The following is a 25,833-nucleotide window of genomic DNA, read 5'->3' as shown; positions in this document are numbered from 1 at the left end:
AATAAACCTACATTATATATGTGTGTGTATGCACATACACAATTCACGTAATAATAAAAAAAATGTCTTTTAATACAATTTTTAAATACATTTTTTATCATGTAAATCGTTTTTATTTTCCGTAAAATTACATAAACTTATTTAAGGGTCATTATCTTTCCCAAGTTTAAGCAATTACGTCACTCAAAATTTGTTTTAGATCTAAAGAGTTGAGTAATATGTGTTTGTCTCACGCGGAAAGCATGGCGATGACCGCATCATCCTAATGTCTGCTACAACCTAAAACATTTTTTAAGTTCATTACTACAGCTCTATTTATTTTAATGTCTTGATGCAAGTCATGTTCACAAGTAAGAGCAAGAAATAGAATATGAATAGCAAAATCCAGGAGTTGATTGATGGAAAAAAGAAAAATTAAAAGAAACATTTGTAGCAAATTTCCAATGTTATTATTATTCTCCTGAACTTGATGTATAAGTAACGTGTTATGGCATGCATTTAGTCCAATGATTGGTCACTTGTAATAGTTTGCAAGTATCAAACAATATTAAGGGTCAAGTCAACCTTATTACAAGCCTCAATCAGCACATGGACATGGTCTACCACCATTTTCTATTTGCCTGTCATTTCCATAAGACAGCCAGCACCACTGAATTGCCAACAGTTTTTAAGTCATACATGTATTCATATTCCCATTACCATTTCCACCAATCTCATAAATTATTTTTGTTTAAATGTCTAAATTTATATAAAATAAATAACTTGAAGCAACAAATAACATACACATCATTACTTTATATTAAATAATCACGTCCTTCACACTATATAAGAAGCAAAGTGCACAAAAAGCACAATCAAACCAAAGCAAACTGTGCATAACAAAAACCAAATGGAAGAAGAGGAAGACGTGTCGCCACCCTTTTGGCTGCAAAACGGCGGCGCCGACAGCCGTCTCTGCCGCTCATACTCGCTGTTTCTCAGCTCCGGTGCACTTCTCGTATGCCTTGTGGTGGTTGCACTTGCATTCACCTTGATCATTGTTCCTACATTGCACTCTTTCATTTCCCACGTTTTCAAACCCCACTCCGTGAAGAAGAGTTGGGACTCCCTCAACTTCGTGCTTGTTCTCTTCGCCATACTATGTGGTTTCCTCAGCAGGAACACCAACGATAACGAAACCCCACGTTCCTACGACACGACACAAGAGTACGAGAAACCCAACTCGGAAACTCCACGATCATGGTACCACTACTCGGATCAAAATCCATCGTATAAATCCTACAGCCGGTTGAGGAGTTTCAACTCCTACCCGGATCTCCGGCAAGAGTCGCCGTGGCTCGCCGCAGATGAACGGTGGCGATTTTACGACGATACCCACGTTAACGGTTACCGGAAGCAGAGACCGGAGGCCAGAGAAGAAGAAGAAGAAGAAGAGGGTGTTAAGAACATAGAAGTGGACGTAGCAAAGGATGTTCCCACTGCGCCGCTACGACCGGCGTCGACACCGCCAGCTACGACGGAGAAGAGGAGGAGTGGGGAACATAAGAATAGAAGAGCAAGTGCAAGTGCAACAACTAAAGAGTTTTTGGCATCGTTGAAGGGAAAGAAGAAGAAACACAGACACAGAAGCGTTGAAAATTTTCAAACCATTCAAAATTCTGAATTTTCTACTCTGCCTTCACACCCTCCACCGCCACCGCCTCCGCCTCCGCCGCCGTCATCAGTATTTCACAACGTGTTTTCTTCCAAGAAAAACAAGCACAAGAAACTTAACTCTGCTTCGCCGCAGCCACGTGATCATGTTTCATCCATGCGTGTATCCAAAACCGAACCGTTTCATGGGGGTGTGGCTACCCTTAAACCCCGGTTATCAAATAAGAGAGAGGAATTAGATGCCTTGGAAGAAAATGTGATTACTACTGGTAATGAGTCACCTTTGATCCCGATTCCGCCACCTCCGCCGCCGCCGCCGTTCAAAATGCCGGCGTGGAAGTTCCGGGTGCAGGGTGATTTTGTTAGAATAGATAGCATTAGTAGCTCGAGTAGTGGTTCGCCAGATTTAGATGATGAAATTGTGGAGTCACCAACGGGTGAAGATGATGGAGAACCTGCAATTCTATTGTTGTATCCTAGTTCTGATGTTGATACCAAAGCTGATACTTTTATTGAAAGGTTCAGAGCTAGTTTAAGGATGGAAAAGCAGGGGATAGGAAGGTCTAAATCCAATCTATGTCCTCCATCGAAACCGGAAACCAAATAAGGTGGACCAAGTTGAATTGAAGGTGCAAAATTGACAAATGCCTTGTCTAAGTTCTTTAATCGATTTCCTTTTGTATTCTTTATTTAGTTTTTCATAAGTGAATTCTTTCGCTCTCACGTATACATTGAGTTCAGCTTCATACAGAAGAATAGGAGTATTTTTTCACAATACAATTTTTGCATACACACAGACACATCTTTTGTTTTGCCTTTTTTTAATGTATAAAAGCACGAAATGTTCAATTTAGAACGTTGTGACTTTATGACTGTTAAATTGTGCGTATCATATGGTTCATAATTCCTTGGATACGGCTTCTGCAGTCTACGCATTACGCTTCTGTTTGGTTTACTTAACAGAAGCAATTGAACAAATACCAAAATTTAAAAAGCTCGTCATATAGTTAGCCCAAAGCTTTATGGCAACTTTTCATCCAAAGAGCAAATGTCTCGAATGGACATATTTTGAGAATAAAACGCTCAATCCTACCTTGTATTTACTTGATTTTTCACAATCCTTCTCGCTAGGCACCAATGTGAAAACCGGTACAATTCTTCGTTTGGCATACATAAGGCTATGTCGGAGTATCAGACATGCCTGCTTGAGGACGGTTTATGTAGTTTTTCAAAATATAGACAAGTCTCCAGTACTTCAGTTTTTCCTCTTGAAAAAAGAATTCCGAATGCCTTTTCGTATCAGTTATTTAGTTGTAATTTTCTTATGTCGTAAAATATGGCTGAGAAAACAAGTGAATCTCTCTCTAAAGGGAATTTTATTAACTGTTGTAAAAGAAATTTACAAAGATATGAAGAATAATTTTGTTACTGCTCTGTTCGGTTTGCCAAATTAACGTGTACCTTCATTTTTTAGTGAAAACTTTCCTTACAATTATCTACGTCTTCGACTACAGAACGGGTGGGGGACAGGAGGGAGTGTATAGTAGCTTCCAAGAGTGGCTAACTGATTTACTCTTTAATAGGTTACTTGTCCTGAATTTCAAGTATGCTCGTGATGAACAAAAATTAAAAGTGTAAGTCAAAATTGCGAGGACCATCCTTCGTTTGATTGCAGAGAGTTGCTCGGTAACAACCCCACTTAGCTTAACAAAGAATTTTGTTTAAACAATATGTTTTGGGGATGGGGTATGGTGTTGGTCAGAAATCCAGTAACAAACAAGGCAGTGATGAGCACTCCTCATCTTATGATCTTATCAAATTCATTTTCTAAGGGAGCTATTAAAGGCTCAACAAAGAAAATCTACAACAAAACCAGTAAGCTTACCCCACCCCAATATGGAGCAGCATACAGAATGCAACAAGTAAATTATTACAACATCCAAAGCTAGCTCATAAAAAGACAATACAGCGCCTAAAGTAAATAACCAACAAAACTTGCAATGCTAAATGCTAACCTAATCAATGAGCCTTACTCTGCAAATACTTCTTCAAAACATCCATAACAGACCCAAAATCCGCCTTCACTTGCATGGGCGGATTCGCGAATCGGCAAGCCATGTCCTTGATATCCTTGGAATGGTAATCAATCTTGGACTGAGTGAACTTCAACCCATGAGCAGTACTCACCACCACAGTCCTATCAGTAGCCTTAATAACCCCACTTCTCCTCAACTTAATCAAAGCAGTCAAAGCAACCCCAGTGTGGGGGCAAATAAACATCCCAGTAGAATCAGCCTGAGCCATAGCATCCATCAACTCCTCCTCAGTAGCTTCCTCCACAATCCCATTAGAATTCTTCAAAGCATGTACAGCCCTGTCAATGGAAACAGGATCACCAATTTGAATAGCAGAAGCAAAGGTAGTACTAGCCTTCACAGCATTAAACTCCTTCCAGCCAGACTTGAAGTACAAATAAAGTGGATTTGCATTAGCAGCTTGAGCACAAACAAGCCTTGGAATTTTATCCACAAGTCCCAATTCATGACACATACGAAACCCTTTATAAAAAGCATAAATATTGCCAAGATTCCCACCAGGCACAATGACCCAATCAGGAACCTGCCAATCAAACTGCTGCAAAATCTCAATAGCAGCAGTTTTCTGCCCCTCTAATCTCAAACTGTTCAGAGAATTAGCCAAATAAATAGGCAACTCAGCAGTAACCTCACGAATCAAGTGCATACACCCATCAAAATCAGTGTCAATACTCAACACAAAAGCACCATTTGCAATAGGCTGAACAAGCTGAGCAATGGAAATCCTATTAGCAGGTAAGAAAACAATGGAAGGGATTCCCGCAGAAGCACAATAAGCAGATAAAGCAGCAGATGTATCACCAGTGGAAGCACAGCCAACACCAACAACAGGACGATTCATCTTCCTCAGACGATTCACCTGACTCACCAGAACCGTCATACCCAGATCCTTGAAACTCCCAGTGTGGCTAATTCCACAGTGTTTCACCCACAAATCGTTCATCGAGAGAAAATGTTTTCCAAATCGTTCGGCCCAGAAGAGGTTGGAGTTTCCTTCAAAAGCGCTAACGATGTCGTCGTCGTCGATCTCAGGCAGGACCCATTCCTTCTTGCTCCAAACGCCGGAGCCATAGGGCCAGGTGGTTTTGCCCACGCGCGAGTCGAAGAGCGTGCGCCAGTACTCGCCGTCGAAGCGTTTGAGGGCTTCCATGTCGTGTTGGACGTCGAGGAGGCCACCGGATTGGGATCGGTAAACGATTTCGTCGAGAGAGTATGATTCAGTGGAGGAAGGGTCGGCGTTGAAAGGGACGTACTTGGCGGAGAAGAGGTGGTCGTGGCTGGCATTGTTCCGCCGTGCTTCGTCTCTAATGTTCTCGTCGGCTGGGCGGCGGTGTTTTGCGACGGCGGCGGAGTTAGTTCCCTGAGATTGGCATTTAATTGTTAGGTTTGGAGAAGAGTTCGGAAAAAAGGGTTTTGGTTTTGAGGGTTTTGGGGAGAAAAGTGAAGAAGAAGAGTGAATCAGAGAAGAAGAAGCCATTGAATTGGATTGAGTTTTGAGCGAATCAGTAATCCAACTTTTTAATACTTTCCAGCCGCCGCCACTTCTCCCAATCCCACCAGACAATACAGATCTTTGTTTCTAGTTTCCCTTTGTTATACATCATTCCTCCTTTTATTTTTTTTTAATTTATTATTTTTAGATACTTAAATTTTTCTATAAAATTATGTTGAAATATTTTTTAAGACCATTTTTTAGTTACTTAAATGTTCTTTTACTTTTGTTTTTAGTGGAATTATTTGGTTAGTTGTGCGGTTTAATGTTTTGGGGTTGGGTTATGGATAATGAGATGCACAAAACCCTTTCTTATCAGAATTTAGCATTATTGCTCTCAGTATAAAAAGGGAGAGGGGCCTCTTATTGGAGAATTAGATTCCATTGCACTTATGCAGAAACCAAACCCACCAAGAACAGAAAACCACCAATAGTGATGGCCCAAATGGTCAAATCCACCTTGGTGCAATATTGACTAGTGTTATAAAGATCAAATTTTAAATTTAAGTCACAAAATAAACATAATATAAAAAATTAAAAAAAAATACAAATGGCACAAATCTTATTTCATCTCTTAAAGTCTCATATCAAATAAAAATTATGACTAAAGATAATTTGTGAATATTTACCCTCTAAACTCACTGAGACTTTTTTTATGAGAAAAATAGAAAGGCCTATAAAAATTAAAGTAAACAATATCTTAGAGGTTTTAAGCTTAACAATGTTGCAGACAGAAGAAACACTTAGGCTACCCATGAAATTCCAAGACTCTCAAGTTCAAAGAATTTGATTAATTTAATTTACACTTAAATATATAAACTACAATTAAATCAACTTAATTGTTTTGATATAATTTCTTGAATCCGTCATGTTGATCTAAATTAACAAACATTCCTACTCACTGCAAAATGAGATGCCAGTGTTAAAATTCAAGTTAGAGACAACCCCACCTTGATCTTAAGCCAAGTAAATTATTTACTTATAAGACAACTTGTGTCACAAAGACACAAACCATTTTGCTCCACAGTTCATCACTTCATCTTGCTTAGGCCACCAATAACTTAGGGCCAGACCTGTGGACCATAGTGCACATTTGATCAATCTTGTCACCTTTTTCACTTTTTCATTTGACCACAAATCCACTTATATTGGCACCTTCTCTTTTCTCTCTCTTTTATTTGCAAACAAAATATTTTTCACGTTTTATTTGAAATAAAATAAATCAGTAGTGATATTATAAAATATATATTACAGAAAATGGTTATTGCAATTCATGATAAACATACAAAAAAGTATCAGGGAGCCCCCCAAAACAACCCAAGTTACAAAAGATCGCATAACTTCACGAATTAATTTGCATCCTTTTGTCAGATTTATGAACAAAAGGATGCAAATTGTTTTATATTCATCTGAACTTTATCAATATTTTTACTCCTAATTATATCTCTTCCTTTTAGGTCACCCTTGATTTATCCAAATGACTAGTTCTCTATATTCTTTCAACAATATTATCCATTAACTTTTTTTAAACTTTAACATTTCATCTTATCTATTCATTTCTTTGTTATTCATATTATCAGATGAATTATTATTTTCTACCCCACCTTGTTGTTTGCCTACTACCACCCAATTTCATATATATTTTTTCATATTATATTTTATTTTCAAATAATATCACTGAAAGATAAACATTCCCTTTGGTAGAATAAAAAGAAAATGAAGAAAAAAATTAAAATTAAAAAAATAAATTGTTTTCTACCTTTCTTTCACTTTCATTTCAATAAAAGAAAATATTATCCATGCTTTTGTTACTTGCAATTTGTTTCCCTTATTACTAAATAAACATAAGAGTAAGGTCAAGCATAACATTGACGTGGAAGAACATGATTTGGTTTCAGAATAACTTTTTACATAGTACCAACCGCACCTGATCCCAACCGAAGGCAATGACGGATAAGGGTTGCCATGTCACTCGACCTTTTCCCACACTTCCTCTCAAAATTACAATCACATCCTAATCAAACGGACACGTGTCAGTTTATAATCGTTCACATTTCCTTACTTTACCATCAACTAGATAATTACGTTTATACAGTATTTACTTGACAAATTATTGATATAAATTTCGTTTACTGTGTCATTATTTTAATAAATTAATTATATTTACTTTTAAATAAACATATCTTGAATTTTTCAGGTGAATAAAATAAATTAATTTACAATTCTTATCATTTTATTTAACTTCACTATTCGTTGTTGATTTTTCACTTCATAAGGATTTTAATTTATGCTTAATTTTTTAAAAATATATCATTTTATTTAAAATTAATTTATTTTCAATCTTTATATTTAAACAAAAATACATTTTAAATTTATCCTTACAAAACTAAAATTACATGGTTTTTACAAGTCTAAAAAGTAAATAATTTTTTAAAAATTCATACTTTTACTAACTAAAAATATATTTAAACTTTAATAATTTTTAAATAAAATTTTGGTTTGGAATGTTATAAATAAAAAAGGAATCTAAATATAGTGGAAAAGTGTCTGCTATTCCGGTTCCCCCTTCCTTGTATGTCTCCCTCTCCCTCTCTTTCTTTAACTACACTCTTCACCAACCCACCTTGTCATCTCTCTCTTCATTAACACTCTTTTTCTTTCTCTTTGGCCATGCTCCTAATTCTCTCTTCATTCCATCCACGGATACAGAAGTGCTAGATCCACTCATTTCAGATCCAACACCACAAAATCCACCACGTGCCATTTTAATTCAATTCACAAATTGTACAGTTAGTTTTTTCCTATTTTCCTTTTCTGGGTTGTAGAATTTGTACAGTTAGGATTTGTAGATAATGGGAGGAGTAGGAATTTGAAGGGAAAGAGGGGAGGAAATTTTTTTTCGATTTGTGGGTGTTTGAGAAAGTGGTGAAAATGAACTTGGGTGCAGCCGAGGAGGAAGATTCGAGTGCACAAGTTCATGTGCCAGCGGATATTGATTGGCAAAAGCTCGATAAGTCAAAGTTTTTCTTTCTTGGTGCAGCCCTTTTCTCTGGGGTTTCTGCAACCCTTTACCCTGTTGTTGTATTGAAAACTCGCCAGCAAATTGCTCTATATCAAGTTTCTTGCATAAGGACTGGGTTTTCAGCGATCAAACTTGAGGGTTTTGGTGCTTTGTATAGAGGGTTTGGCACTTCTTTGATGGGTACAATCCCTGCTAGAGCTTTGTACATGGCTGCACTTGAGATTACCAAAAGTAACGTAGCCACTGCTACCCTTAGGTTTGGACTGGCTGAACCAACTGCTGTTACTATTGCCAATGCAGTTGCAGGGTTGAGTGCTGCTATGGCAGCTCAACTTGTGTGGACCCCAGTTGATGTTGAGTCAGAGGTTGATGGTTCAAGGTGGTTCTAATTCTAAGTCCTCACCTCAATATATCAATGGGATTGATGCCTTTAGGAAAATTCTCAAGAGTGATGGGGTTAGGGGGTTGTATAGGGGTTTTGGGATATCAATTTTGACTTATGCACCTTCAAATGCTGTTTGGTGGGGTTCATATTCTGTCGCACAAAGGCTTGTTTGGGGTGGGGTTGGGTACTACTTGTGCAAGAAAAGTGGTGAGAGTGGTGATAATGAGTTGAGGCCAGACTCTAAAACAGTGATGGCTGTTCAAGGAGTGAGTGCTGCAATGGCTGGTGGCATTTCTGCTTTGATTACTATGCCTTTGGATACCATAAAGACAAGACTACTAGTGTTGGATGGTGATGAAAATGGGCGTCGTGGACCAACAGTTATGCAAACAGTGAGGAATTTGGTTAGGGAAGGTGGTTGGATGGCATGTTACAGAGGGTTGGGACCTAGATGGGCTTCAATGTCAATGTCTGCAACAACAATGATCACTACTTATGAGTTTCTCAAACGACTTTCCACTAAAAATCAAGAGATTTTGACCTGACAAAGGATGAAATTTATAACAAAAAGAAAACAGGGAGAAAGGAGGAGTGGTTTTGTCCTCTCTCTCTCTCTGGGGTCTAAATTATGCCCTTACTTTTTTTCCAACTAGTCCGTTTTTTTATGCTCTTATTTGGCTTTTCCTAGCCAGCACGGCTGCTTGATCAATTATGAAAAGTTATCGTAGGTCATCTTATTAATATTCTGAAAACAAAAATCTTATAACACAATTATAATTCTTTCGATCCCCATTGATATTATGTACATGCCCTTTCGTATAGATTTGGGAGTTTGACTATATCAATAAATTAATATCATCATGGGCTGATGTGGTTTTAAATCTTACAGATGTAATTCCTGACTTAATAACTATGAAACCTTAAAATCCTTCAGATTTCAATATTGTAGCTCTCTAATTAAGTCTCGTTTACCATTTTCAATAAGGTATTTAATGTGTAGCTTTGTAATTGAATATTATATAAGATACAACCTACCAAGGTCTTTCCAACAAGAACTCTTTGAATTGGGTATAGCAGCCATTGGTCTCATTCGGAATCTTGGGAGTATTTTTCAACTCACACGCTTTTCAATGAATAGATCAAGGCTGGTTAGTGGAAAGTGAGAACAACTTTAAGATAGTTAGATCCATCTGGGCTTGGTTTGGTTTGTCGTGGATAACTCTAATTGAATGGTGGGGCAGAGGGGCTACCAACATGTTGGGTAGGTCGACATGGGAGAGTAGTAGTTAAGAGTCTCATTAATTAAAAATGTGAATTATCTTCTTGAGATTTCGTTTTAAAAACTTGGCCTAGAAATTATCATTTTCCCCCACACATGTCATGGGTACGTAGTCGCCTAAGATATAGGCCAGACAGCTTAAAAGAATCGTTATATTTTGTTTTTATTTTTTTGTTTTGGGGGGGGGGGGGGGGTGTATGAAATACAAGAGATACATAAATAACGAATAGTATCCTTGCTCGGGTTGATGCATGGCATTATTTACACACAATAGCTGCACGCTTTCCTTTTCTTTTGAGATAATACGAAGAATAGAATGCGAGGTTGAAAACTAGACTTAACATTTCCAAATTTTGCATCCGAAGAAAATCCATGTGATGAAGCTCCAATTTGATGAACTATTATTATTATTATTATTATTATTATTATTATTATGGTATACTGTATTATGTGCACGACACTTACCTAAGCTATCTGAGGCAAGTCTCCTGTTCACGACCCTTACATTTTGTTTTTTTGGCTTAGAACGGCGATTTTCTGCCCCTAGGAGGATTCCACGATACGTTTTCAGAAATGGTTTTGTTCAGGGGGTCGCTTGATAACGTGTCTTGTTTCAGCCTTTATTGGTTGTGTACTGTTTGTTTAGATATGCCTATCTGTGTTCTAAGCTCCTATCATCTGGGTCAGTCTGGCTTGAAGTGATGAAAAGCCTTAGACTTCCAAACATTGCTTCCCCTCAACACTCGAAAGGGACTACAAAAAAATTAATATGCTAAAATTTCATCCCATTCATTTGGTGCAAATGTCATTGTACTTTCATTTCCACAAGATTTAAGTGAACAGGATATCATGGTTTCAACCCCACTTGTATGATGCCGACGTGGTTCCTAAGCTAGGACGAGGCTTGGGAAAAGACTTGAACTTCTCCAAGCAACAATGCTTCAACTACATATAGATAAACCCAAGTAGGCATCAAATCACTAGCAGGGGACAACAAAACCAACACAGCATAAATCCTACAAACTAGGCAAGAAACCTACATGTATCAAACAGAAAAACTAGCCATCATACATCTAGAAAGATAAACATATTAATCAGATCAGTAAGGACTCGAACAAAGTTTTTCCACGATGGAAACTTGCTTAGCGAGCTCTCTTGTTACTGCATGTCGGGCACTTGTATTGCTTGATATGCTCTGCCCGAGCAGGGGTGATCTTCACACATTTGCCATGGAACCACTTCTCGCAGATGTCACAGCAAATCCAAAACTCATCAGTACCATAGTTCTCACCACAAGCGCCACACAAGGTCTCTCCATGTTCATCGTCATCTTGCTCTTCTAGTCCTTCATCCTCATCTTTCGTTTGCAATGCCTTTGAATGTCTACCCTGAGTTTCAGAAGCTCGCTGCTCCACCAGCCAACAATTTGATGAGAACACAAAATTATGAGTAAAAGGGAACCGCAAACAAAATAACACTACCTATACAAGTCAGAAATTCTTAAACCTCCCACACAAATTAGCAAGTACATTTACCAAATCCAGTAATGATTAAACATTCCATTAACAGTCAAACTTCATTCATGCATTTTAAAAACAAATACAATGTCACTATCAATGAATATCCACATTCTATACATTGATTTAATTCCAAATAACAATAGAAAAATGACATAACATACTAGGATTCTTTACTCTCTTTTTAGTTCTCCATCCTGACAGATTCGGGGTAGCAGTTGCAAATTCTAAGAGGGAGTTCATCAACTGTTCAATACTCAGAGGAAGTCATAACTCTTTCAGACCAAATTTCCTCTTACAGATACAAAGCTTCTAAGAATTAACCAGTGCAACTAATTTATTCATCTTACTTTATTTTTTATTTGAATGTGTGAGTGACGTCAAAACTAATACACAATATGCAAGGCAAAGGATAAAGTTTTACAAGGTTGATTCAGATCATTTCTCGCTGGCTACTTTTTTGGGTGACAAGGGTCTTAAATGAGGAAAAGAACAAGTTTAGTTCTTTACAAATTAAATTGATTTTGTTTTTTACTCAAAAGTCGCCAGCCAAAACATCAAATTTCACACAAGAAAGAAAATATCAAACTTTTTCCCTTTTAAACCCTAATTTCTCATCTTATAAATTCTTTAAAATTCTATCAAGTTTCCACCAATTTCTTACTTCTAAATTTTTCAAATTATTTCACATCTCAAATCCATCATAAATCTTTAAATATTTAGATAAAAAAAATTTATAGGACTTACTCAATTTTAAAAGTAGAGGACTAGATTAACTAAGAAAAAACAAGGGACCAAAATCATACACAGGTTAAAATAGTCACTAAAAGTGAAATTAAGTCCTGCATTTAAATGTCAACTATTGGTGTGCTGAGAAAATTTACCACTTTAGAGCTGAACTTAGATTTGCTGCCACTGTTGTTTGAAACTGAAGACTTTTCTTTAACTTGTTTCTTCGCTGAACCAGTAACAACTTCAAATATTGTTGGTAGTTCATTGATCATATTGAATAGTCGTTTCCTGCATTATAATAGCCAAATCATGAGTAGAATGATGCAGAAGAAATACAACATTACCGAGTACCCAAAACAAATAAACCAACTACTAAATGATGACTGGAAGAACATTGACTGTGGCTGCTAAATAAATAGACCACTAGGGATATGCCATTCACATGATAGTCAATACATAAGTCCTACATAAGTCCAGCTCTTCCTCCTTGCACTTAAGATAACTAAATACTCAGTGGACATGAAACTGCTATGTCTGTTCTCTCTTGCTCTCCTCTTTTGCCTCTTCAACTGTTTTTTCTCTACAAATCAACTGAGATAAAACATTGACGCTGCAAAACAACTATTAAGAATATATTTGGATACACAGCTTAATTAAGCACGCATCCACTAAGCCTATGAAAGTTTATGATAAAAAATTGAACACGAAACTTATTACCATGAGTTAAAAAGAACTTATTTTGATAAACTTTACTAAAACCCTTAATAAAATAAATTGAAAAGAACTTATAAAAGTCAAAATTATTTTTATAAGCTGCATATAAGTTCTTTCAAACACTTCCCAAGTGGAGACAAGCAAAAAGAAAACCCCTACCGAATAACAAATAAAAAAAAAAAAAACCTACACAACCTGGATCAAACCAATGAGATTAATCTGACAAGTATGAACCCAATTGCTCCCTTATTTTCAACCTTGTCTTGAACCAATTTCTTTACATGTTGGCTTGAGATATAAGAGTTATGCTCAGAGTAACATATACCTGTCAGTTTTATCAAACCCAAATCTGGCTCCAAAATAGAAGGCAAGGGCAAGTAACCATGTATCACTGTGAACAGAAACTAAAGATAACCAGTCTTTTTCCTGCATCCCATCCCTAGCAAAGTTTATACCCAGCACAGGCTCAGGAAGCTCTGGAGGAACTTCTTCGACAGGTAAATTTACTTCCCACTGCTCATTAGGTAATCCATATAAGCACAAATTCTCCTTCTCTGAAAGAATAAAATGACTGATGTATAAAACTCGTAGCTACCAGTTAGATGATGAAGAACAGTAAATTGTAGATTGAAATACATCATCAACTCAACATCTGAGACGTGTACAAATGACAATCAAGTTTAAAACAGTGATACTAGCATATCAAATTAATTGCACTATACATGTATTAGAAAAGCAAAGTAAGAGCATCCGAATTACTCAAGAGGAAGTAACTGCAAAGTGCAAACCACTGAAATAAACAATTCAAACCTAAAATTAGTGTAACTAACCAGGATCACATTGACTGTAGAAATCTTCAACATCTGCAACAGAATAACCAAAGCAAAAAAGGTTAAACAAGTACAAAAAAAAATAATTAAAAACCTTCATACATATAAAATCTAAAAACAAAATACAAAAAGTAGATAAAAAGTTGTCATGTGTGACGCATCAAGTTGAAGTCGCAGATCTCGCAATAAAACAACCTGAATGTCGTAATTCAATAATTAATCGGTAGCAGGTTAATGTCCCTATGGTAGATTACTGAAGGCATGATATGTGATTCATGAATTAAATTTTTGAAGTTTTTTATGAAAAGAAAAAAAGGAAAAAGGAATAAGAATTAGTAAGCATGCAAATGGAGAAGGAAGTGTCGAAGAAGCGCACCGGTGGTAAGGGCTTTGATGATTGCAGTTCTTCGGCCCTTGAAATCCTCAAATATGTCTTCCACAGAGCGACTTCGCGCCTCCATTCTCAGCGAAACTGAGAGAGAGTGTGAAGACGGTGACGTTTTGGGTCTCACTCTCTCTCCTCTTTGAATCAATGAGAGAGAAGAGAAGAAAACAAAGGAAGCGCAGTGGCAGCGCAGGGTATGTTATGTTATTTGCTTGCAATTGCATGATGAGAATGAATGAATGCACGCTGGTTGGATCCCCTGTGCTCGCATCCACTGTAATCAAATTCTGACATGGATGTTTCAACGGACATCAATTCTCAATTTCAACTTACTCTCCAATGATGCAATTGTGTTGGACCCACCAGCCCCCAACTTGCAATGATGTTTTCCTTTCCTATTTTAAATTATAAATTTTCTAATACATGTAATATTAAATAATATAAAAATATTTGTAATAAATGTTATTAAAAAAATTTATATTTAATAGCATTAATGTATTTCATTGCATTAAATTTTATAATTTTATTAAAAAATTATTACATATAACTTTTTTTTTGTGCAACATTGTACAGATTAAAATAATTGTTTAAATTAATTATATACTTAATATATCTTTTTTTTTTTATCCAAAGTTGTCTCTAATAAACAAATAGGTTAATAAGTCATTGTGAACTTTACATTTAAATAAAATATATAAAAATAAAAATTATTTTTACATTAAATTAGATATTAATAAATAAAAAGATTAAATTATTAAAATAAAGATACAAAATTATATAATAGAGATAGAACGCATAACTGTTTATAGTCCTAGTTGCTATGCTATTAATATTAAGTACTGATCTTACAAGCAAACTAAAGGTGTTTTGATGTTAGCACCTTTATATGGCAACTCCAATGATTCATTGTCTCTAGATTCTGGTTAGAGGTATCAATTTTAGTAAAAAAAAAAAATGCTATCTGTCCACCAATATCTATGAAGGCCTTAACAATATCATAAAAAGCTAATAAAAAATTAAGATGGATTTCATGTAGGAGGTGGAATGCAAGTACTTGCAAATGTTCGGACAGGAGAATAATAGCCTCAGAAAAAGTCAAAACCGCTGACATAAACATCATAGGATGTCAATAGTTGATAAAATTGATTTTAACAAAGGTGGCAACGAAGCATCAACATTTGAGTCAAATTAGAGACCAAACATTGGAAGTCATTTGCATTTCAACAAAACATGCCCCGGACACAGCATCAACATAGTAAAACATTGTTTTTGATGAATCAGTTTCATATAATTTTGGGCTATAGAATAGGTCCTTATCATTGTCCTAGAAAATCAAAATAAAAACAATAGTAACAACATATTAAGTATGAGCCAAAGATGAGGTCTCAATGGAACACAATCAGAAACAATCGTCTCCCATCTGAATAAGAAAGAATAACTGTTATGGATACAAGTGTGTTACATGAAGACACAGAGATGGCATTGATTCGGGTAACCATGTTTCAGGAAGATTTCATATATGCCTCAGAATAGCATGGTACTGCTTTGAAATCACATATATGGTTTCTTTCTGAGATAAAATGGTAGAGTATTCAGACAGGAGCAGCTTCCATTTTATGAAAGGTGATTATTAATTAATTTATATAAGAAATCTAAAGAATTGAATATTTTTTACCAATACCATTCAGCCCATTATAGATAGAGAGCCAGCTTCCTTTTTTTAATCAAACTAAGGAAAAGGCCAACAAGAACAACCATGCTTTGTTGCAAAGATTGCATCTCCAATCAATAAAATTTTATAATGAAAGAAACCATGTATTAAAAATAAGAAATAAATTCACCACTATAAATAATTATTTTGATAAATAAGAAAAACAATGAAAATATAAGAACAAATGAGATGCAAAGGAAAACTAAAACAACTTTAAATGGACAGATAATAAGATTTTTAAATATAATATAAATATGAATTAATAAAATATAAATAGGGTCATTTTTTTATACGAAATTTTTATTAAAATATGATGTTTTGAAAAAAATTATAAAAATATGAACTTTTTTCAAAAATCATCAATGATATTTTTAACCATTTTTTTTATTTTTTCAAAAATCATTGGCGGCAATTTTTTATTTTTATATTTTTTTGAAAAATTGTTTTAAAACTTGGTAACTTTTCGTTGTTATATCAGTATTTATATAAAAAAAATTGTTCAGTAGCAATTTTTAAATTTCATATTTTTGTAATTTTTTTAAAAATACTATATTTTGATAAATATATTTTTTAGATCACATATTTAAACAAATATTTCACATAAATATCATTATAAAATAAAATTACAAATAAAATTATTTGTTTAAAATGAAATAGAATACCAAATTATAATTAAATATATGTATACAATTATTTACTAAAAGTTTTAGTTTTAACTATCTATATGTATAATATAAGTGTTTATATATTTATTTTAGATATATTAGTGCAAGTAAATAGGTATTAATATTATTATACCCATCAAAAGTTACAGACATTTATCTATATTTGAACTCAAACTTATCAAACAAATATCCATCTTATCCATTATAATTAATCTTTATGGATACTCAATAGTTGTAAGACTTGTTTTCATCCCTAACATGACTATGTATGAAAACACATTATGTTTCCTAATACACTGAATGTGCTGAGTGGAAGGCATGATCTGTCAGATTTAATTTAATATAGAGAATTAAAACATGTCAGGCATGATAGGCTAAACAAAGAAAGCAAATTTCTTTCCAATAAAGTTTATAATTTTTTTTATAACAAATATTATTTAATATTTTTTTTTGAATAAATACTTTACATTATCTATAAATTAAGAGATATGATATTCTTACAAAAACTTCCTACAAGTCATACAAATACAAAAAGATAAATTATCTCATTATTATTTTTATTAATTAAAAAACTACATGTTGAACATGAAACTTGAGTTTTGTCTTTTAATGCTTTTGTATAAATTATGAAATAACTTTTGTAAGAATATTATTTCTCTTCAAGATATTAACTGTTCAATTTTGTTTTGATGCCTTATTATATTCTTATAATATTATTGTAAATAATTTTGGTAAAAATATAATAATTCATTTTTAGGAGTTTTAAAGCCATTCAAAATTGATCCAGAAAAATAAAAATTAAAGAAATTATTGACAACAAAATTTAAAAACAGAGAAAAGTGCATTTGCTTTCAGTTTAATTCAATGTTTAATTCTCATATTAAAAATTAAATCAAACAAATTGATCAGTAATTATATTAATTTTATGATATTGTTAGTCTATCCTTCCATAAATATAAATAGAAAGTATCTTCTAATAAACATATTTTCACTTTTAAAAACCTGAGATTATTACAATTTATAAATTATAATTCATACTAAGTTGTAATTTAAGATGAAATTCAAGATTTATAATTAATTTTTTTCATAATTATTATATATTTAAATTTTTATTTAATAAGAATTATCTTTTAAATGATAAATTAATTACTAAAAGAATTCATGTAATTAAAAATCTACTTATTCTCTAATTAATAAAATTATTTATTTACTAATCAAGAAACCAAAGTTATATCTCTTAAAAAATAGAAAAAAGACGTGACAAAAGAAAAACCAATCTAAAACTAGAAGTTTTATATATCATCGGTTCCGACCTTTTGTGTCAAAACTAATCCAAGCCACACTGCAAAATTTTCAATACCACATCACGACCTTTTTAACCTTTATTTTTCAGTTCAACAACCAACCGCGAGAATCAGAATTTGTTAAGAAAAAGGGCCGTAAAATTAAATTCTGAATTATTTAATAACTTGAGAAGACTCACTTTCTCCCTTTTCACTAGGACTAAAAAGTCCCAATAAAGTTTGTAATTAGTACACCTTTGACAATAATTCTTTGAATTGATTAACTTGTAGAAATGCCACAAATCTACAGTAAGCCATGTCTTAAATAGTCAAACGATAAAAGTATATAAAAGTTTTAGCAGTATGTAAACTAATATGGTAGCAACCAAACTGCTGCAAGTATATCCGAGTGTCAGATGAACGGGCAGTAATAAAAAGTAAAATTTGCATGGTATTAAAGAGAAAGAGGGAGAGGAGAAGATCAATATGTGTGTTAAGCTATTACACGATAAAAGCCTAAGAAACCCCAAAAGATTTGTGGGTTAACACAAGGTCATAAAATTATATCCCAGAATTAGCCAACTTGCCTGTAATATATATAAACTTTTTGAAAATTTCCCATCAGCTGCAGATATCGTCATTTAAAACTTTTCAGGACATCCACGTTGATTATTCTTTTCAAGCAAGGATTTGACTTGCCAACAAGAATGCAAACAGCCAAGTTGTTAATAATCCCGTCCCTTATACGGCATTTCCTGTAAAATACCGAGATGGGGTTCACGGAACATTAATAAGTACAGCTCCCCAAAATATATTGAATTACAGCTATAAGATTGTTCAAATTCAGTTGAGATTCCTAAAAGTGAAGAAATGTCATGTTCCTCCATATTGACAAGGAAAATTGTCCATCATGCATGTTACATCAAGGTGGAGCGTTAAGCATGTACTAAGTTATTGCGAAGATAGTTGATTTTATCATTCTTCCCAAAATGCTTAAGACAGGAGAGATGAGATATATAAAATTAAAGATTACGCATATGTTTTCTAAAAATATCAAATAATAAGGGATCAAGAATAAAGATAAATGGTAATATATAATATAAGCAATTTCAACTAAATACCCATTAAAAAGGAAGAATAGAAATATGAGAGTTCTTACAGACAGATAACCGGGCATGTATAAAGCTTGCCTAGGATGACCAAGAAGCTGTCCATACTGCAATTAGATATTAAGCAATTACCCTAAGCACCAATACTCACGTAACAGTCGCTAGTGAGATACTGCAAAGTGATATTATACCTGTGGCACATTCGGATGAAAATATGCTTGAGATGGCATTTGTGCTACTTGAGGATTATACATGATAGGCTGTGGCCCAGTAAAAGTTGGTCCAATCTGCAAGCCATATACAAAATATTCAAGTTTGTTAACAGAACCAAGGCAAAAAGGAGATTATTAAGCTGAACAATAATTGTTCATAGCCTCCTTTACAAACTATTTAATCATAGCTCTATGAAGAACATCCCCAGAATATCAAAATTAAAGCCCCCAAACAGCAAAATGGAACATTTATCTTCATATAAATTGATTAGCTATTAGAAATCTAAAACACATTTTAAACACCATAAGATTGTATAAGCAAACAGGTAGTCATCATAACATAACCTGCACAACACACAACATGAATATGTTCTGATGGTAGTGTTTGCAAAATGACCAGGTCAATTTGACACCAAATAATAATGCATTAATTAAATGATGCAAATCAAATTTTGCAGTAAGCCACATGGAAGTAACTGAATAACTTACTCCAATACCCATGGGCATGCCTGGCATATTTGGTACAGTAGTTACATTAGCTGGAATATAGAAGGAACTATCAGACACTGGAGTGGGAGGCCGAGCAGGTGATGGAATAAAACTCTTTGCATTAGGGTTGAGCTTGAATTCCTTATAACGTGAAAGGGAAAATAATACAGGGGAAACTCAGACATATTGCTAATATAGGAGACAGAACCAGCTAGTGAAAAAATTCCTTTTTCAAAAAGTCAATCTCGAACTTTCACACCTTTGCATTGGGATTAAGAGTTGATTTTTCAGAAGACAATGAACCAACTGATGAACTTGGAGATAAACCAGGACCAGAAGCTGTCACACCTCCAACTGATTCTGACCCAGATGGTGTTCCACGTGAATTTACAGATTTTGTTTCCCCATTATCTTTGCCACATGCTGAAATCTCAGTCAAATCTCCATGTGATCCAGTCTTCTCATTAATTTTTGATGATGTGTCAGATGAAGGGGCATAGGAGCTGGCATTAGGAGATAATACCCCTTTATCAGAGACATCCTTCTTCAAGTAGAGTGGTGCCTGTGAATCTGCACCAAAATTTACTTAAAAGGAATAAATATATGATGAAAGAAGCAACCATTAAAATTAAGTTGCCATTTGGAAGTACTACAGAATACTAACAGAAAGCTTCTGCACTTCCTTTAAAATAAACAGAACAATTTACATGAGAACGGTTTATTTTGATCTGCATCATTTCAGGTATAACACTTTAGATCTGTTCAATACAAGGAAGTTAAGAAAAATGTTTCACAAACCCTCAGGTTTTGACAGTTGAACATCCTCAGCTTGCTGCATCAATTAAAGAAGAAAATAGGAATTAGATTTGGGAGTGTTAGAACTAATAGCAATCTTGTGAGATATTTATGTAGACACAAGTTTAAGTAGTAATGCTGAAACTTCAACAGTTCAACTCACAATCAGATTTTCTTCTTCGGTACTACCATTGGCTCCATGTTGATTACTAATTGAGTTCTCTTGAATCCTGTAAGGTTTGTTGGATATGAAAATTCAAAATGATGATGATATTTATGCTTTTCACTTCGGCAATGACATTTTGGAAACAATATAAATCATTAGTGGAAACAACTAATTATATACAGAAGAGAAGAGCAACACCTGCTTTCCCCATCAGATGAGGAGTAGCTTTTGGCAGGGAGTTCGGATGCTAACTGCTTTGCATGATCATAAGAACCAGAGCGGCTTAAATCCACACCAGTACTTGACTGAGACGATTGTGGGTGATCCGGAACACATAATTAACAGTAAATATTACAGTGAATTTAGAAAGTAAAATAATTACTTGGTAAGAGGAGAGAGAGAGAGGAAAAAAAAAGGTAAAAAGTTCAAAAAAGTATATTATGATATCAACATTTTTCCTGGACAGGCAATCTATAGTTCTTAGTATCATTGGATGTTAAAGCTGTACCAATTTCAAAAGCATAATAAGACTCAGAATTTTCAGAACACGTTAAAACAGAATTTAATATGAATGCATCCCAACTCAAAAAATAATGGTCTTACGACTGAATTTTGGCTAAGATCCTCTAAAGGAAATTTTTTTAATCTAGTACATTTTACAGTCAATAATCAGAAAACTTTACATGATTTCTCTCACTAAATTAATTTATATTTTGTCCCATTGGGACCAACAACACTGAGTCTGAACTAATAATTTAGAGTATGTTTGATTACTGTTTTGAAAACAGTTTTCTGTTTTTAAAAATAAATTACAGTTCAAATTTGTATTAAAATTTATTTTTAAAAACAGAAAATTGTTTTCAAAACAGTAATCAAACATACCCTTAATATACAGAACCACAATACAGAAGCAGAGTAGGAGACAACAGATCATTCTTTACATAACCAATGCTTTTCCACAATATCTAAAAGAAATTATTCGTCAAAATCGAGGTATGCATACATGCAATATGGTAGTATTTTCTATTCAACAAGAAAAAAAGACAAGCCAGCATCCTCCAAATGTGACAAATGACAAAGAATTACTAAATGCCACACTTATGAATTATGATAATTAAACAATGGATTAAGAAGATACCATGGAGGAGGAATTAGCCGATGTTTGAGTTCCGTCATTTCCTTTTCCACCACTTATTTCACCAGGCCTCTTAGTGACCGAACCAAATGTACCACCAAAAGTTTCAGAATTGTGTGAATCAAACACTATGTCCTCATTTTCATCATATCCACTGTCATCAACATGCTTACCCCTACAGACTGAAGAGAATCTAGTTTCTTCATCAATATCAAAATCGTCATATGAGTGAAGGCCTCGTTCCTGTTGAGAAAAATCATGTCGTTTGAGGTATTCAAATACACAACACATTAAACCAAAAACAGAAGAAACTCACAAGCAGCAAAGAAAAACAAGAAAAGAAAAGTATCAAAGCCACACCAACCTCTGCAAGATGAAGATCTTGGGTTTCCTCACCCTCAATTTCTCTAGCTATTCTTAAAGCTTGCTTTTCCAATTCTCTTGTCTGAGGCCCCTTTTCAAGCTTTGTTGTATAGAGTTCCTCATTGAACGTGCTTTTTACACCAAACAATGCCTCATTTGTTTCAAACTGATTCCATCCCCTTAAAAAATACAAAAAATAAATTGCCAATGAAAACCAAAATAGACATTCATTGAATAAAAATGAAATTAGAAAAAAGATGGAAAAACCTGTATATAAAATAATGATAGAATTGTAGTGATTCCATATAAAGTGTTAATCATAACATGCATTGGAGGAAAAATATCATTGATAAAATAATTGGAGAAAGATATCATCGGAAATCAACCACTTACAGCTGGACTCTTGCAAACTATAATTTCTTGACCTTCCAAATAAAGAGAATAAAGGCAATTAAGAGTGCATGTGGGAGACAAAGTAACAAGAAAAGAAATAGTTTACAACCTATTCCAAGGGACGTCAAATATGTTTTCCAGTTCAGGGTATTGTGGATCATCTTCATCTGGTACCCAAGGTTTTAATTCTCTCCCTTGCTCAACGTGACGAGATTGAGATATCAACGAATCAACCATGATTTCCTGATGCATATCATTGTGAGAATCATCGGGTAAGCCGTCCCTTGTAATAGCAACATCCTGCCATGATTGACATACCAATAATATTATCAGGAAACTAGTTGGAAATGTGTTAAAAGCTACAGCCCCTAATCCTAGAGTAAAAATTTTTCCAAAACCAACACTGGCTATACAGCACCCTAATAGAAACTCCTAAGATTGCAGATATTTATCTAAAGTAACTACCACAATTTCCAAAGTACATTGCAAATACTAGAAAAGTAGCAAACCTGTGCTATAACTTGTACAAGTTCTTTGGCAGGAATAATTAAAATCTTTGAAGGGGGCTTGCTTACAAATTCAGCACCAGATTTTTGCCCTCGTAAAGAACCATCCTTTGTTAAGTGAGCCATTTTCAAAATGATTCCTAAAATAATAAGACAGCATAAGAAGAAAACAAAGTCAAATACTCTGATGGTCCGACCTATAAAACTAATTATGAAAGCAGTAGTCAATTCAGATAGTAATCTAGAACAACCTTAGTCAAATCCCAATTAAACAAGAACTCTTATTAGAGTAAGGTAAATACCAAAATTTGCCAGAAATAGGAAATAACAAAATATTCCTAAAAGACAAATTATCCTAAATGAAAGACTTCTCCATTCTGCTTCTGCTTTAGTTAGCTGTGCAATAATACAACGAAACAGTATTCAATATCACCAAAATCAATAAAAAGAACATGCCAGAACATACCAAAATCTTTGTCCGCATTTGTTGCATGAAATATTCCAGAGTATATAGATCCGTTTTTCACCTGGACTTTCACCTGGTGCCCAATGAGACATGTTGTTACATATACTAGTCGATCATGTGAAGGACTCTCATAACTACCACATTTACTGCCAGTCACTGCACCTGTGACAACAAAAAGCAAACATCAACTGATCAACATTGTGAATACAGCAGTAAATACAATAATAAATTATTCAGCTATGAAGTTTACCTGTACTTGTCAATCTGCTGGCATTTAATTTTCCAGACAGGATCTTATTCTCTGACTTAGTTGCCCCTTCTCTTTCAGATTTTCGGCGGCCATATCCATTAGAGGATTTTGGCTGCCCAGGTTGTTGCAAATTCATCCTCACTTACTGCCCCTGCCCCTCTAATCTAGAATACTTGGAAATTTAATTACAAGGGTACATTCTATGAAAGATGGCAAAAGAAAGAATAAATATAGATTTATAAGACAATAATCCCCAAAGTGCATATTAGTAAAGATATATACAACTAAATATCAGCAATAATGAAGCTATGAATATAAATGGTTAATAATTAAAATATAAATATATCTAGTTAAAAAGTGGGAATTAAATTCTTGCTATTGCTATTATCACCACCACATCCTTTAAAATATTTTATTAAATTGAGAAATATTTAACCTAAATATGGGACTTCTCTTAACTACTAATTACAATAAACCATAACTGTGTATAAGCAAGCTCCTTCCAAAATAAGAAGAAAACCCATTCATACATGAAAGGTGAAAATAGCTCAAGATATATTCACAAAGTAACAAGATTAAAATATAAACGACAAACAATCTAACTCAATGGAAAACTTGAGGTCGAGGGTGAAAAGTATGCCCACCAATACATGTGACTATAACTGCCATCTCCAAATGGTTTTCAGAGGGGCTTACGTTACACGTAATCAAAAAAAGAAAACATACAAACTGTCCAGAACAATTTTGTATAGCATAAAAAGTAAAAAGTAAAGAACAACAAACAAGTCTGGCTTAATGAGAAACTCGAGGCTGAGGGGAAAAAGTATACCATCTCACATGATTGACTGTAACTGCCCAAATGGTATTCAAAGAGCTTACGCTATACGCGTTAAAAGAAACAAATTACTCAGTTAACAACAAACAAATCTGGTTCAATGAGAAACTCGAGAGGTGGGGGGAAAATTATCCAGCTACCCCTTAATCCCCGCCACCCACCCCCAACCTTTACTTCCAACCACAGCTCCGAAGTCCTACAATTGCCGGACCTCTCTCATAGTCTCATTCCAACGACTCCTAAACAGAATCATGTACCACCTCTAAGCAGAATCCAATTTCTCTAACCTAGTGGTAGAGTAATATTATTTTTTCTCTTCATAAACAATAAAAGGTTCATTCAAAAACAAAGTTTGTGCAGATGAATTACAAGAAACGAAAAACAAATAAACCACTGTCTGGGGAAAATTATCACACATTGGCAGAGAATCTAGGAGGACAAGCAGATGGCGAGCCCATACACATTAGGCATCCACTCCCTACATTGCCATCCCAGTGGAAGCTCTCACTGCTATAACATTTATTGTAACATTCTGAATTTGAAACCCTAGAAGAAAGATAAAATCCAGAAACTGAAGCCCTTTGATTGCATGCTTGACCATATGGAAGCCAAGGTGTGAGGACAGAGCGATAAGAAGTTAGAAATGGAGAATCGCGTGGCGTATATACAACAGTAAATCTTATTTACATTACAGCGCCTGAAACAGATATAAACCTTACTTGGAGGTGGTCTTAGGGAGTGTACAGCTCCTTCTGAGGTGAAAACCCTAATTAGCGAGGAGCTATAACAGGATCAAAACAGATGCACGAAAATAAGAAGCTAACGGAGAGGAATTGGAAAGAGAAGCCAAACGAAAATGAGTTAACTGGAAAAGGGAATAGCGTACCTGAAAGAGGTTAGGTTGATGAGAAGGCAATTTGCGGAATCCAGTAGAGGTGGTGAAGAAGGATTGTGGTGATTGAGGAGCTGCGTGGAGTGACCGGAGAGTGAGAGAGAGAGAGAGAGAGAGAGAGAGGGAGGGTTGTCTCGGTCTGATCGAGAGAGAGAGAGAGAGTGGTTTATGAGAGTTTGAAGGAAGGTCCGAAACCGAGAAGCGAGAAAGCGCTGTGCTTCATAAACACCCAAAAACCAATTAATAAGTGATCAGTGTCCTCGCCTCTACCCTGTGCCTTCTTTTTATTGTTATTATTTTGCTTTTTAAATCAGCAAGTTGATTATTGTTACTCTTGCAATCATTTTTATTTAGTAATTTTTGTTTATAAATGTTAATTTTAATTTTTAAATTAAAATTCAGATAATTAATAATATAAAATATTATTATATTTTTATCATTATAATATTTTTTATGTT

The 25,833-nt window shown here is 34.4% G+C and overlaps 4 protein-coding genes and 1 pseudogene across 14 annotated transcripts; 2 read left to right on the top strand and 3 right to left on the bottom strand.

The window, feature by feature from the left end:
• Positions 1–889: 889 nt before the first annotated feature.
• Positions 890–2,260, top strand: LOC113855989 (dual specificity protein kinase splA). Its single transcript, XM_027487617.1, has one exon. It carries the CDS (start codon positions 890–892, stop codon positions 2,258–2,260), a length of 1,371 nt encoding a protein of 456 aa, XP_027343418.1.
• Positions 2,261–3,431: 1,171 nt separating this feature from the next.
• On the bottom strand, positions 3,432–5,329 carry LOC113855022 (threonine synthase, chloroplastic-like). Its single transcript, XM_027486446.1, has one exon. It carries the CDS (start codon positions 5,224–5,226, stop codon positions 3,673–3,675), a length of 1,554 nt encoding a protein of 517 aa, XP_027342247.1. The 5' UTR covers positions 5,227–5,329; the 3' UTR covers positions 3,432–3,672.
• A 2,843-nt stretch (positions 5,330–8,172) lies between these two features.
• On the top strand, positions 8,173–9,193 carry LOC113855988 (annotated as a pseudogene).
• Positions 9,194–10,403: 1,210 nt separating this feature from the next.
• On the bottom strand, positions 10,404–15,718 carry LOC113853739 (PHD finger protein ALFIN-LIKE 4-like). 4 transcript variants are annotated; one of them, XM_027484323.1, is made up of 6 exons: positions 15,704–15,718; positions 14,097–14,175; positions 13,721–13,753; positions 13,216–13,444; positions 12,305–12,464; positions 10,404–11,300 (listed from the first exon to the last, which is right to left on the bottom strand). In XM_027484323.1, exons 1-6 carry the CDS (start codon positions 15,716–15,718, stop codon positions 11,070–11,072), a joined length of 747 nt encoding a protein of 248 aa, XP_027340124.1. In that variant the 3' UTR covers positions 10,404–11,069. The 4 variants fall into 4 exon arrangements, with proteins under 4 accessions (XP_027340124.1, XP_027340123.1, XP_027340122.1 ...); XM_027484322.1 differs by lacking the exon at positions 15,704–15,718 and having other exon boundaries at positions 10,405–11,300; positions 14,097–14,249; XM_027484321.1 differs by lacking the exon at positions 15,704–15,718 and having other exon boundaries at positions 10,405–11,333; positions 12,332–12,464; positions 14,097–14,249.
• Positions 15,719–18,071: 2,353 nt separating this feature from the next.
• On the bottom strand, positions 18,072–25,631 carry LOC113856597 (polyadenylate-binding protein-interacting protein 3-like). 8 transcript variants are annotated; one of them, XM_027488482.1, is made up of 16 exons: positions 25,370–25,631; positions 25,203–25,264; positions 23,649–23,812; positions 23,399–23,560; positions 22,936–23,072; positions 22,536–22,726; positions 22,035–22,212; positions 21,674–21,913; positions 20,734–20,840; positions 20,533–20,599; positions 20,373–20,406; positions 19,834–20,144; positions 19,575–19,715; positions 19,065–19,160; positions 18,924–18,980; positions 18,072–18,519 (listed from the first exon to the last, which is right to left on the bottom strand). In XM_027488482.1, the coding sequence occupies exons 3-16, from the start codon at positions 23,782–23,784 to the stop codon at positions 18,490–18,492; spliced, it is 1,887 nt and encodes a 628-aa protein (XP_027344283.1). In that variant the 5' UTR covers positions 23,785–23,812; positions 25,203–25,264; positions 25,370–25,631; the 3' UTR covers positions 18,072–18,489. The 8 variants fall into 8 exon arrangements, with proteins under 8 accessions (XP_027344283.1, XP_027344284.1, XP_027344285.1 ...); XM_027488483.1 differs by having other exon boundaries at positions 18,093–18,519; positions 25,203–25,249; positions 25,370–25,591; XM_027488484.1 differs by having other exon boundaries at positions 18,093–18,519; positions 25,198–25,264; positions 25,370–25,516.
• Between the last annotated feature and the right edge of the window lie 202 nt (positions 25,632–25,833).

The sequence above is a fragment of the Abrus precatorius genome, unplaced genomic scaffold (assembly GCF_003935025.1).
Source record: "Abrus precatorius isolate BTA unplaced genomic scaffold, Abrus_2018 Scaffold11, whole genome shotgun sequence".
NCBI lineage: Eukaryota > Viridiplantae > Streptophyta > Magnoliopsida > Fabales > Fabaceae > Abrus > Abrus precatorius.
This window is presented reverse-complemented; position numbering and strand designations above follow the sequence as displayed.

Coding starts and splice junctions, on each gene's coding strand:
- LOC113855989 (XM_027487617.1), top strand. CDS start 890: ATGGAAGAAGAGGAAGACGTGTCGCCACCCTTTTGGCTGCAAAACGGC.
- LOC113855022 (XM_027486446.1), bottom strand. CDS start 5,226: ATGGCTTCTTCTTCTCTGATTCACTCTTCTTCTTCACTTTTCTCCCCA.
- LOC113853739 (XM_027484323.1), bottom strand. Junction 13,445..13,720: donor CTACAGTCAATGTGATCCTG/GTTAGTTACACT, acceptor TTATTCTTTCAG/AGAAGGAGAATTTGTGCTTA. Junction 11,301..12,304: donor ATTTTCTCAGCACACCAATA/GTTGACATTTAA, acceptor AGACATTCAAAG/GCATTGCAAACGAAAGATGA.
- LOC113856597 (XM_027488477.1), bottom strand. CDS start 23,784: ATGAATTTGCAACAACCTGGGCAGCCAAAATCCTCTAATGGATATGGC. Junction 20,863..21,674: donor TCGGCTAATTCCTCCTCCAT/GGTATCTTCTTA, acceptor ATTATGTGTTCC/GGATCACCCACAATCGTCTC. Junction 20,145..20,372: donor TCAACTGTCAAAACCTGAGG/GTTTGTGAAACA, acceptor ATTTTGGTGCAG/ATTCACAGGCACCACTCTAC.